Source organism: Pholcus phalangioides, unplaced genomic scaffold (genome assembly GCF_987345545.1).
Source record: "Pholcus phalangioides strain wild (caught in Gottingen) unplaced genomic scaffold, Ppha-v1.0 ptg000001l_1, whole genome shotgun sequence".
In the NCBI taxonomy this organism is placed as follows: domain Eukaryota; kingdom Metazoa; phylum Arthropoda; class Arachnida; order Araneae; family Pholcidae; genus Pholcus; species Pholcus phalangioides.
The window spans coordinates 8,303,213-8,316,378 of record NW_028301594.1 but is presented as its reverse complement, the minus strand read 5'-3'; the positions used below and the strand labels follow the sequence as shown (position 1 = coordinate 8,316,378).

At 33.8% G+C, this 13,166-nt stretch overlaps 1 protein-coding gene across 2 annotated transcripts in view; it reads right to left on the bottom strand.

Annotated features, from left to right (window-relative positions):
- Positions 1-13,166, bottom strand: part of LOC149089801 (beta-alanine transporter-like) — a 207,659-nt gene that overhangs the window by 28,646 nt on the left and 165,847 nt on the right. For both annotated transcript variants that reach the window (XM_089248179.1, XM_089248242.1), the window contains exons 2-3: positions 3,053-3,156; positions 153-307 (exon numbers count right to left, since the gene is read on the bottom strand). In XM_089248179.1, the coding sequence (XP_089104305.1) occupies positions 153-307; positions 3,053-3,156 (259 nt within the window). The remainder of the gene's footprint in view (positions 1-152; positions 308-3,052; positions 3,157-13,166) is intronic.

The window sequence follows — 13,166 nt, the reverse complement described above, 5'->3', positions numbered from 1 at the left end:
GGAGTATTTAACAGATATGTAACAATAGATTTCAGTCAGTCATATATTGTTTTATTTTATCTTCCACGAATTCGCTATCAGCATATATTGTGTGCGATTAAATGCCGGGTTATTCGCAGAAAAGAAATGAGTTAAATTTTAAAAAAAATTACCCAACGCTGTGGGTGTAGATACTGTTGCTGGGACAGTCAAACCGACGAGGAAACGCAGCAGAGAGTAGCAGGCAATATTTGGTGAGAGAGCTGTCATCGCTCCGAAAAGGCACTGTGTCGCCAAGAACAAGAAAAACGAGAATCTTCGTCCATGTCTGAAAACAAAATGGTGAAAAAAAATCAATGGAAAGACAATATTTTGTATGATGTGTGATAATCTTTCGTACACAGAAATTTCAAATCATCTGACTAGTCTACAATCTGTACGTCCTTCATAAGTGGATACAAGCAAAACCCATTTAACATTTAAATGCTAAATATTTTTTTTTCGAGCTGATAATTTTTTTCATAGTTGATAACACGTATAAAAAGCCTGAAAAATTATTTTGAAAAATTCTATCTCGAATTGCACTGATTATAGAAGGCTTTAAAGAGGCCGTATAGCACCTCAAAAATCGCCCATAAAATAAGTCTATTGAAATAGCATTACATTCCAAATACATAACAACTTTCTCTGTGATTTCTACTATAGTAGGAAAAAAAAATCAAATTGCAAACTTTAAGGTAAAAAAAAAGAAATGCAAATGAAAAATTTTAACAAATTAGCGAAATTGCAGCCACACATGCTCTGCAACATACAGAGAGATTATGACGTTAATTGTGACATCTACCAGCCAATTCAAAATATAAAATGAGAAGTAATATCACCTCAGATTATATGCAAAGTCGATTCTGAATTTTTATTGTCAGATTGGCTGCTGTAATAAACGTCGAAAGAAGCCTTTCTGCTTATATGCAAAGCTACGCATTTAAGGTTTAAGAAAATCTGTTTATTATGATATGAATTGCAATGCTGGTAGCGTCTTTGAATGTGAGTAAGAGTCTGAGGCAATGTTTTCTTTTATCCCTGACACAAGAGCCACGTCGTTACATATTAGGATTTAAAGGAACCTTGTTCAAATGACATTGCGTTCGGTAACCATTTTTGGATAAAATATTACACTCTCTGTTCTGTCATATATCATTTCTTACAGGGCGCGGTAGCCCAGGTCGATAAGATACTCGCGAGTTCGATACCCGGTTCACCCTTGCGAGAAACTTTCCTGACACAGAATGTACAACAGAAATGGCGACAGGACCAGAGAAAAAGATTGCTACCGCAGGGAGTTTCCCCATCGATGGGTTAGCGCACCAACCTCTCGGTGAGTATAAAAACAAGTCTGCCGTTCGGAATCGGCAATAAATTGTAGGTCACGGTCTAATTAGCCCTCATGTGACAAAAATGATCATTTCTTACACATTTTTGGATATTAAGTTATGAAATTCTGAAAATTATACGTTTCAAAATTATTCAACCTATTAAAATTTTAGACAGAATCGTTGCCGCCTTCGCATATGGGCGCACTCGGGCACGGATTGGTCCACAATTTCAGAGGAGGGTGGGTGTTTTCATCAAAATAAGATGTGATTAAAGTTTTTGAGAGTAACCTTGTATACTGGTAGGAAGGCATTTCTAGCCTGCTAGGGGATTGTATAGACCTGGAGAGATAGATAGCACTTACTAATTTTTACCGTAGAAGTACAAATTTATAAAAATTGATATGATTTCTTAGGATATGAGGCTGAATATTATGATGTATTCTAATGAATAAATTGTCTCAAAATGTGCTTCTCGTACTATGTAAGCCTATATATCGCTATTAAATTCACCCTACCAGGATTTCTTATAAATAAGCCACTGGGATGTTTTACTGAACACAATTACCGGACAAAAACATTTTCACAGAAACGCCGCAACGCTCTGCCCTCTGCAACTTCATATAAGTTTCATGTAATTTTCATTAAAAAAAACCAACCACCAAATGAAAGTAAATGCTAAATTAAATAAATTTTCTTGATAATTTCAAAAAAATTACGCAATATTAAACATTATTGAAGATTGCAAATTCAATTTTTAAACTGTTTTATAGATAAATGAAAGAAAAAATGCTTATAATAATTAACTAGAATCTTCGAAAATCACAATGTCAGAAAAATAATTATTGAACAGTCCGTGACTTTGAATGAGGCGTAATTGTGAAAACTTGACTTTTAAAGCTATATAATACAAATACAAATACAATGCCACAACAGGCAAATTGCCCAACGAGGTGGCTGACTTAAGAACATCATGGATCCCCGAGCCATTTTTTGGAGACCCTACCTACTACTGCTACACCACACATGCACCCCCCCCCCCGCGGAACCCCCCAACGAATCGGTACATGCGGGAATGTGCGTGTACGTGTAGTGAAACCTGACGTGAAGTTTTTTGTTTTTCTGTAATGCTTGTTATGTGTAGTGCTGCCATCTGCCACCAGTTTTTCTAACTATGAGTGAAGTGTTATGATTGAATGATTTATCGTTGTAGGACTGTTGCTCTCTGTGGCGAGACTTTTTAACGGGGAGATCGACTCGCATTTGCGCCTTGAAGTTGGAAACCACAGAAAACCAACTTCAGCCGACCACCACTGTGGGGTTCGAACCCGGTTCCTCGCATTGCGAGTCCGTCACTATAACCACTCGACCACCACAGCGGCCTGGCTATAACACGACTTATTGCTTTAACACGGAAAATTACCGAAATTTTATTATGTAAAAGTTTCTATACATCCAACACCAGTCAAAAATGATAAGCAAATTTTTAAAAACAATAAAAAATTTTATTTTCAGCATATGATAGAATTAATATTTAAATCTCCATTATTAAATTTTATCACATGTTTCATTGAAAATTATAAATATCGCATTTTAAATATCTACGAGTCTGTGTTTTTATCATATTAAAATCACTGAAATCTCTTCACCATTAGAAAAAGTCATTTTTAACAAGTAAAAATTGAAGAAAAAAAATTGTTTACCTATAAGTGATATAAAAACACAGTGGTAAACTTATAAATTCACCGAGACCAAACATGGCCAATGATAACGTCGTCAACCAGCTCCGTTCGCAAACGAGGTCCCACTGTAAAGAATTAAAATACATATTTAAGAATCGAAATTTCAACCTATACAAAAATATTAGTAAAATAATATACAAATCTACGATATCGTTCTCACATGAAATCGTTCATCCGAATTTCACGTGTTGAAAAGATAGATCGTTAGAGCGAGAGTGAAAAAGAGTCATTGATTGAGGAGAGAAATCACATTCCACGTAGTATGAGATGAGGAAGAGAAAATAATGATAACGTTTTATATGTCATCAAAATCCAATCATCATAATACCAAAATCAAATTACACACATGCTTTCTTATATTACTTGATCGACGATTTTTCCCTAGGACAAAAAGAAAATCGCATCCAACATTCAATAGCCATTGGGATAAATAGCATATTTTCTGATGTTTCTAGTCACTAGCATGATGAGAAAATACGTAATACTATGGGGGCGCATTGTGCCTATTAAAATGTGTTTTTCTGACTCGAGAAATGAATACAATTTCCTAAACAATAACGTTAGTATTTCGTCGCGCTTATTGTTTGGGAAAAGCACAATTATCACAAATTAATAACCTTCATACGATATTGTTATTCAAGAATATCTGATCTTGAAATTCAATACCAGTACCGTAAACACGGGTTTTACTACGGCACACTTGTATAAAACGTTTTGTTCCATCTTATGGAGGAATAAATAATAAATGCTGAGATTTAAGATGAGTTTCAGATAGTTAGCATTTACCTTCAACTGACTACATTCCGTTCAAATGAAGATTTTTTTTCAAAGATTGTCAAAAATTGTTTTATAAATTTATTTGGAAGAATGTTTTTTCACACAGAATACAATGTGTACATGCATTAATTGCACAACAAAATTATGGCTAATTTAAATCATCTGCAACAATGGTTTCAAAGGCAACAAACAATTTCAAACGTATTTTTTGAAGATTCATTTTTTCGTTATTTGATTCCACTCGAAACCAAATTTCTCAAACACTGTGCAAGGTTATTCTCATGAAATTCTTCAACAGTATTCGAGATAACTTTAGCTGCGCAATGAACTAGGATCTTGGCGCATATGTTTAGAATTTAATATTTTTATTTATGTTTATAGTTGTATTTTTAACAAATTTTACGATTGCAACCCGATAAAATGATCTCTCACCTAACAAATTTTAGGATGGTATCCCAATATAATGAACTCCTATTCAACAAATTTTACGATCACTCCCGCCTCTGATACAACGATTTCCCATTTAACAAATTCTTTGATTTAACGAACTTATACAAGTTTTGTGCTGGATAATCAGACCAGTATCACAAAATCCTATTTAACGAGTTCTGAAATCGGATTTCGATGCAATGAACTTTTATTTAACAAATTTCACGATCGTAACCCATTCTTACGAAATCTCATTTAACAAATTCTTCGATTTAACGAGCTTACAGGTTCCTTTATTTTTTCTTAAGAATTTATCGAATTTATCAGGTACGTTTCTGTATCATGTATATTTACCGGCAAAGAAATTATAATTTTTTAGCATTTATCGAATTTACACACTTGAGTGTTATGCGTAATCACCGGAAAATGTAATGAATTTATCACACGTACCAAGACGGTTTGTGATTTTTCAAAATAACCATAAAACCGATTTATCGCATTTACTGCAACATATACAATACTCGGATTTTTTTGTACAGAAAATTAAGTTAAAGAGTTCAACTTGGATGAAAGACTGAAATTTACTATAAATACTTATTACTATAAATCAACATATTCGGAGAAGAAAAAACTAAAAAAGAAAACTTTTGCACCTAATTGTTCCTAAGACCATTCGTTACTGACCGTGTTAAGATCTTTATTCGTAGGCATCAAGTACTTTAATTTACGTCCCATTCGATTATAGAATTTATCCATAAGTAAGAGAGCTATTGCGAAATCGTCATTTATATATTATTATTATTTCAACTCACGTCAGTAATGCATCTTTGTACATTTATCATTGCATTTCGCTTCGGTCTTGCGATCGACCTTTTGACTGGAAAAAAGAACGTTAAAACGCCCTTGTGCAGACGCTCCCATGAAAGCTTTATATCGTTATAAGTAGTCGCTGATTTCTCTTCGCATTAAATTTCCATTTTTACGTCGTACATCGAGGTTGTGAACTTTGAATATGTGTGTCATTATCGATTTTTTTTCCTCTCTCTCTCTTCGTAAATGAAATATACACTGATGTTTGTTATTATGCAAAGAAATGTGGGCCAACTTTTTGCACTAAATTTGTTCAGAAATCTAAATACATTACTTTATACAGGGATGATTTCATAATTTCCCTTGTCCCATTTTGCTGGCGAACCGTACATCCTAGAGGCATACTTGAGATAACACCTATAACTCAGATACGTCATTCATGTTGCAAGCGGTTGTATAGTTATTAAAAAAAACCTATTTTATACGGACACCCTGCCCACTAAATCCAATTGGCAAGTTGTTGCCCTGTCACTCCAGAGGCCAAAATAAATCCACGTTTTAAAGTGCAATATGCGCAGAAATATTTGAATTAGAAAATTGGAAAATAGTCGGAAAGGAACGGTAATAAACGAGGGAAATAAGCGTTGTCCGTTAGTTTATGCTGCTCCTTCCCGATTTTTTCCGTATTTTGAATTCAAATATCTCTGTAAAATCGCACTTAAATTGGTTAGAAGAACAAGGTATATGTTCCACAAAAAATTGAAATTCAAGTAAAATAGTCACTTTTTATTCTCCATACATATACACACCCACTGAATATAAGAAAAACCACATTTACCAGCTTTAAGTCTGTTATATGGTCATCAGAAAAAGGAATATGCTCCGGATATATATAAGTTTTCCCCTCAATGTCACGCTAGTTCCGTTTGTGCTCAGCGCCGCCCTAACCGACAGCTAGTTTATTTTTTGTTATAGCTTTTGAAAGCATGCGGTTTTACGATTACGCTGATGTTTTCACATTAGTGAACGATAGTATTATTTCATTAAAATCAGTTTTTTATGTGAGTAGTGATTTGCATCCAAAATGTTGGAATCAGACTCAGACAGTGATGATGCTGATCCTAGACCTAAGAAAAAGACTCGCAATGAAGCAGAACATGTAAGGAAAAAATAGAAAATAGCAAGACGCCTAGGTGAGGAATTGGTAACTTCGAAAGGACTGCTTGTCTTAGGCAAAGCAAAGGTTCAAACTATGTAAAAAATAAATGTATGGATATAGTGATGAAGAAAAAAGAAAATATCATCAAAATCTCACAAATGCTAAACTCAAGAATGAGCAAGATGCCTATCTGATGGGCTTGATTGAAAGATGGTTTTCTACATACGTCATCATCGGAACGGGTAAAAAAAAGTTTCAATAAAAAAAAATTAGTACATTTTTAGGCCACTAGATGAAAAGCGACATTTTTTATCGCATTTATTTTTTTCCCATGATCCAAATAACGTATTAAACCAAGTTTCAATGAAGTACATTCACTACAATGGGCATTACATTAGTCGGAGTACTGTCAGTTTAATCAAACTGAGTAATGTCAGCTAAATTATACTGACACTACTCCGACGTATGTAGCGCCCGTTGCGGTGGACAGATTTCATTGAAAGTTGGTTTTTACAGTATACGTTATCTGGACCATGAGAAAAACATAAATGCGATAAAAATGTGTCACTTCACAACTGGTGGTCAAAAGTGAACTATTTTTTTTTTATTGAAACTTTCTTTTCCGCATGATCCACATGTCCCATTTACACCAAGTTTAAAAAAAATACCTCCATCAGGATGGGTGCTGCATACGTCCGAGTAGTTTCAATTTGTTTATAGCCTCCCTGTATTAGTCTACACGCAGTTTCTCATAAAGTAGTCATTAGGCTAAATGTTTTTGCCTGTGGAAAGTCATCAGTTTAGGTTTGAAGAGTGTGTGCGTACACGTCGGAATATGTATATTCTCCCACACTTAAAAGAAACACACACTTGAAAGAATTATAAATTTATCCAGACTGATGAATATAAGATTGGTTTTTATTGAGACTGATTTATTGCAATCAGTCTATCTATCAAGTTTTTTTGCATGAAGTAAATGACTTTTGTACACTATACAACTCGATTTTTAATCCGCTTGCACCCTCCCCACTTCCAGGAAAATATGCCTGTGTCTCCAAGTCCTTCATTTCGTCACTCACATGCTTGCATACCCTTTTGGTCGCTCACATGTTCACACACTGCCTAGGCCACTTTTTTTCCATATTCATTAAATATTTCACAGGCATATTTAATTTCATATTCATTTTTTTTAGATTTGAGTGGGAAAAATGAACATTCCTTGACATTTATGTTGATTTTTATGATATAAAAGAAAACAAATAAATAATTTGTTTTCAGATATCAAAATCTGTTCTACTTACCTAAAGGTATAAATCATCAATGCAACCTCTTTTTTATATTTTCGTAAAACAAAGTATTGCGCCAGGAATCAAATTTTTTTCTTTTTATTTGCCGAAAATTAAGGTTTGTGAAACAAGTACATTTACCGTCTACCGAAAGAACTATTCGTTAGTTTTTGCTGTTATTTCCCACCTTTTCTTCGATTTTTTAATTCAAATATCTCTGTAATATTGCACTTCGGAACGTGATTTTTTACGCCTCAGGAGAAACAAGACAACAAATTTTTATTTATGATTAGGTTTGTGAAGACCGGGTGTCTATATAAAAATTTATTTTTGCTTTTTATTTTAATAATTACATAACTATTTACTACGTTAATAACATGTCTGAGTTCACGTCATCTCGATACCTTTTCAAACGGGAAATATGCCTCGAGAACGAACGATTCTCCGGTAAAATGCGGCAAAAGGGGATTATGGAATCACCCCTGTATAGATGAGATGTGAACTCGAATGAAAAGCTGGAAAAATAAATTATTTTAAACGGGTATAATTTTTTCTGAAGTTTTAGTTTAACTTTAGACGAATAGGGTCAAATTTTCAAATTATTCACATTATAAAAACCGAATGCATCTGATACTTCAAAGTAGATTAACGATCGTTGTTCTCATAATTTTTCTTCCTTTTTTTTCATTCAAACTAGTAATAATAATCTGTTATTACTGTATTAATGTTTTTTGTAGTTATGATTACAGCACGCAACTTAATAAATAGCGTGAAAATTAATTGCTATTCCAGTTGGAAACGCTAGAACAATATATCATGCCCTTCGAAACAGCTTGAGCAAGAATATTTTGATTAACTATTATTTACGATAATTAATTTTAAGTGGCTTTAACGTTACTTCAGGTTTTTTTGTATATTTTTTAAAGATAATTTATTTTCTAAATTCACTATATTGAGCACTTATAAATTATATAAAAATATTTCAGCAAATATCATAATATTCACTTTTTCCACGAAATCTTCGGTCGATTTTTGACTAAATATTGTAGTTTTGTTTGAAATAAAGAAAAAGTTGTTTTTTTTAAATTCAATATATATGTGTGTCATCCATTTCATTACCATTAATTATGTTTTCCCATAATGTATGACAACACAAGGTGAATTTCACAAATATTTTTTGAACTTTTAACCCGTCAAGCGGTTTTTAAAATTTCCCTAAACCGCATGCTTTGGGAGAAGTCCTTAAAACTTCTAGAAATTTAGAAATTATCACTGATTTTGTGCGATGGTGTTGCTTTCCACCCACCAAGAACTGAAAAAGAATAAGCAAGTAAGAGAAATACTGTATATATTTTTCTATTATTTATATACTGTATGCATATTCTTATACTTTCCCGAAGCGAAAGAAGGAAATACCGTCTCTCTCCTTCTGTTACAAAACTTTGAAAATGAGAGGTTAAAGTCCGACAGAGTAAAATGCATCATTCGGAGCATTCGCCAACGTGGCCTATGTTTTCGGGATTACGTTTTATTATGTGATTTTTTTTTGTTTGTGTTTTTTTTTGGAAGAACGCAGGTGTATGGAAGGACAAAATAGAAGTGTTTAACATTTTCAACGTGATGGATAGGATGGGCCATGAATTACAAATGCGCCGTTAATCGACTGCTTCAACAACAGTACATCATTATCCATTGATAAGGGAGAATTCTAGGTTGTGGTGTCGCAGAGAATTTTTCTCTAATATGGTTGTGAATAAATTGAATAGCTTACCTCTAGGGGTCGTGAATTCTAGCCCAATTGTAGTGCGTTTAAAAAGAAATATGATAAACATGTTGGGATTAAATCGAGATGATAGCCATACTTACACAAGACAACCATAAATAATTTTTATGGGCAGTGTATTAAATTATTTATTATGTATATGTAGTTGTTGGTTCTTATTATCGCACTTTTAATATGAACGCTGTATTTTGGAAATATATGGCATCCATATTTGTTATGGGCATTGTTTTTCAGCCACCTCGTTGAGCAATTTGGTATTTTTGGTGATATATATGTGCATGTTATCTAGGGCAACCAATCAATCCGCAGTCACGGTAATATCCGCGGTAATAATTTTCCTTGAAAAACTGACGAAAATATATATATATGCCTTTATCATTACTTCAAGAGTTTTTCCTCTTAAATTTATCTTTTTCTTTCTCTCGTCACGTGTAGTTGATGCAAAACAACTACTATAAACAGTATAGTCATATATCGTTGGCGATGAAAAAAAAAATTAGATTTGGCATCTACCGTACCGTCTTAGATCAGCACATCGAACTTTCGCCAGTGATCCCTCTACCAAAACCCGAATCATTTCTAAAAATAGGAATATGACCAAAACTCGTGGTCAATTTGGGCTTCACCGACAAAAATCTTTGAACTCAGGTTTCAGAAGTAGAGCTCTATTTTGTGATTTATTCCCTCACTTTAAAAAGTATTACCTTGTATGCAAAAAACAATTATGAAAAAATTTCAAGTTATATATTTTAAATCTACGAATAGAATTGAAATTTGGAGAAAAAATATAAAATCTCCTTTCAATTTATATCATAATAATAAAGTTCAATATTTATTTTTGGAAAAGTTATTGTGAACAAAGAAAAAGTAGAGAATTCTCTTTCCTCCTGCAATATATCAGATGTTATAAATACATTTTCGTTCTGTGAATGAAGGCCATCACGACCAGAAGGTGGAAACCATTTAAAAGTCTTTTCCAACAATGAACACCGGATAATTAAAGCGAAACGATGAGAAAAAAAAAGTCTTTATAGACTGACAACTCTTCAGACTAAGCTTGTGTATCCCTTTCACTAAGACTTTCTCACGAGGATTTAAGAAACGCGTGCTGTGGAGAATACTTTAGAAAAAAAGAAAGACGAGACTCTTTCTATTTCTTTTGCGTAGATTGCTCTTACTGCACTGAAGAAAATAGTTTGAATATTGATGAGCCCGTCATTAGGTGCGTTTTTTCTCTACTTTTCTGTGGAAAAGGGGTTTTGTTTCAACACAGTGTGCTCAATGGCTACTTTGAATTGCGTTTTTCTCTTTTCTTAATGAATGGCGTCTTAGAAAGAAGGAACGAAGCCTAATGAAAATACAATGCTGGGCCATTTGTAAAATACGTATTATATGTTCCTGTGTGGGGTCATATGCCAGTCTGTAATCACTTCTATAATGACCGAAAATAATAAGAAAATGTTTTGTCTTTATGTATATAAATATGGAGAAAAGTCAGTAATGAGGGATTGTCTAGGATAAAGTTTTATAAAATAAGTATTTCTGACGTGAAATTTTAGATCTTTTATAATGAATGTTTTTTCGAGAGTTGTTTATTTTGATTATGGTGGAAAAATATAACGATGCAAAATGTATATTTCGGTTTTTTTAATAGAATTTTAATTAAAATTTTGCTTTTATTACGAAAAATATGACCAGAAAGCAATATACAGATATGTAATATAAACCCAGCAGTGCCACATAATTACGTTGGTAATTATTGAAACTCTATATTACAGGGAATGTGTTAGTTGATGGGGTATTAAAATATCCACCATAATGAAATAATACTGAGAGTTTGAATATTTGTTAATAATTATGAAAAATGACGGACAAAATGAAATAATATGACAACATTAATTGATTTTACTAAATGGCGAGAAAAAATATATTTCTCTTCATTCATTAGTGAGAAAAAGACGGACACTATCTCGATGCTAGTGTCATTCACCGGTGTAGTGTCATTTGATAAATTGCAGTTGCGAAGTGTTGATGACTCGCTGTAAAAGCTTCGCCCGACGAAAGTGGCCGACTTAATTACGTTATAAATGTACACGTAAAAGATCATTTCATCAAGTAGTTAATGAAATCGCATGTTTTCGTGCAGGCAAACGTTGTTGTAGTTGCGGGCATCGCGTACTTTGCAGGAAACGTGATCTTTTCGAAAATGGGAGAAGCAATGCACGGTGAATATCTCCTCTCGCGTTGCCAAAGATACGGACATAATGGCAAATGACTGCACGTCACGTAAAGGACATTAAGTTATGGTGAATCTATTATATCAGAGACACGAAATTTAATTAACCGGATAATATCTCGATTCGCGTAAAACATTTCTCACATGGCTCGATTCAACTGCTGGCGTGTGAATTGCGGTGATGATGATGCATCACGTCTCATTATTTTTTTAACTAAGGTTTTTTGTTTTTGTTTTTATTTCTGTATTTCTCATGAATTTTTTGGTATCTGATGGGATTCGTACGTATCATTGGCATGTCTCTGAATTTTTTTTATATGTTTCCCATGTGTGGAAGAACGTCATTTGCAGATACGGATATTTTCATTCCTCACAATTCTTTTCATTGTAATATAATGAATCTGTTGCTGTTTTGGCAACGAATAATGATGGAAAGAAAACATCGATTTTCATTGATTCATCAAACATGAGTTTCACATCAGACATTGATGTTTCCATTGGATTGTTCTTGAATTTTTTATTAGTACTGATGAAACATTTTCGCTACTCCAGGTTTCTATTCTTTTAAATTCCATGCCATACATTTATAATAAAATTGATATTTAAATGATGGTTAATTTGTATTAAAAAAAACTACTTCATGATACAGGATGCATAGATAACAGCATGAACCGAAACTTACTAGAGAACCGTTGATCCTAGAAACATACTTCCAACTAGGGAAAAGTATCCAAATAACGCGTGGACCTCAGATAAGTCATTCATATTGCAAGGATTTGGGGGTTGTTTGGTTATGAAAATAAAAAGTTTAACTGTTTATGCTGACACCTTGAGCTAAAAAAGAAAAATTATAATGTTGTTGCCCGGTCTCTCTTGAGGGCAACAAAAAAAATCCACGTTTCTGAGCGCACACATTCGCTGAGATATTTTAATTCAAAAATTGGAGAAAAGTTGGGAAACAACAGAATAAAAGAGGAGAAGATACGTTTCTGTTAGATTTTACTGTTGTTTACATGTTTTATCCGCTTTTCGGATTCACATGTCAGTGAGTCATTGTATGTTAAGATACCAATTATTCTTATTCTACACACAGTTGTGAATTCTCTGCATGAAAATGCCTGTTACAATGATATGTTTGCTGTAAAATTGATAATTGTAAGCATCAAAAAATATATTCAAGTATTGCGTCAGCGTCGATGGTGGGGGGGGGGGTTCCCATTTGCTGACTTTTGATGACAAGGGGGGGAGGGGGGTTTGGATAATCCTTCCGTCATCAGCCATCCTTTATGAAAATATGAAATATTCTTAATGCTATCTTACTCTGCTCAAAAACGAGAAAAGCCTTTCGATAGTTTGTGGGCACTTGAAGTAACATTCCCTCCCCCCCCCCCTATTGATAAGTGTCCTACAGAGCCACTTTGGTGATCTCTAAATGTTTCACGGATCCTCCAAGTGATCTGCAAATGTGTCCGGGCCGGTTAAGTCTCTGGAACTGTGCCACACATCACTCAAGTGATCCGTAATTATATGCCGCGGATCACTTAAATAATCTGAGAATGTGCCGCAGGTAACTGGAGTGATGTAGACCCCCACTG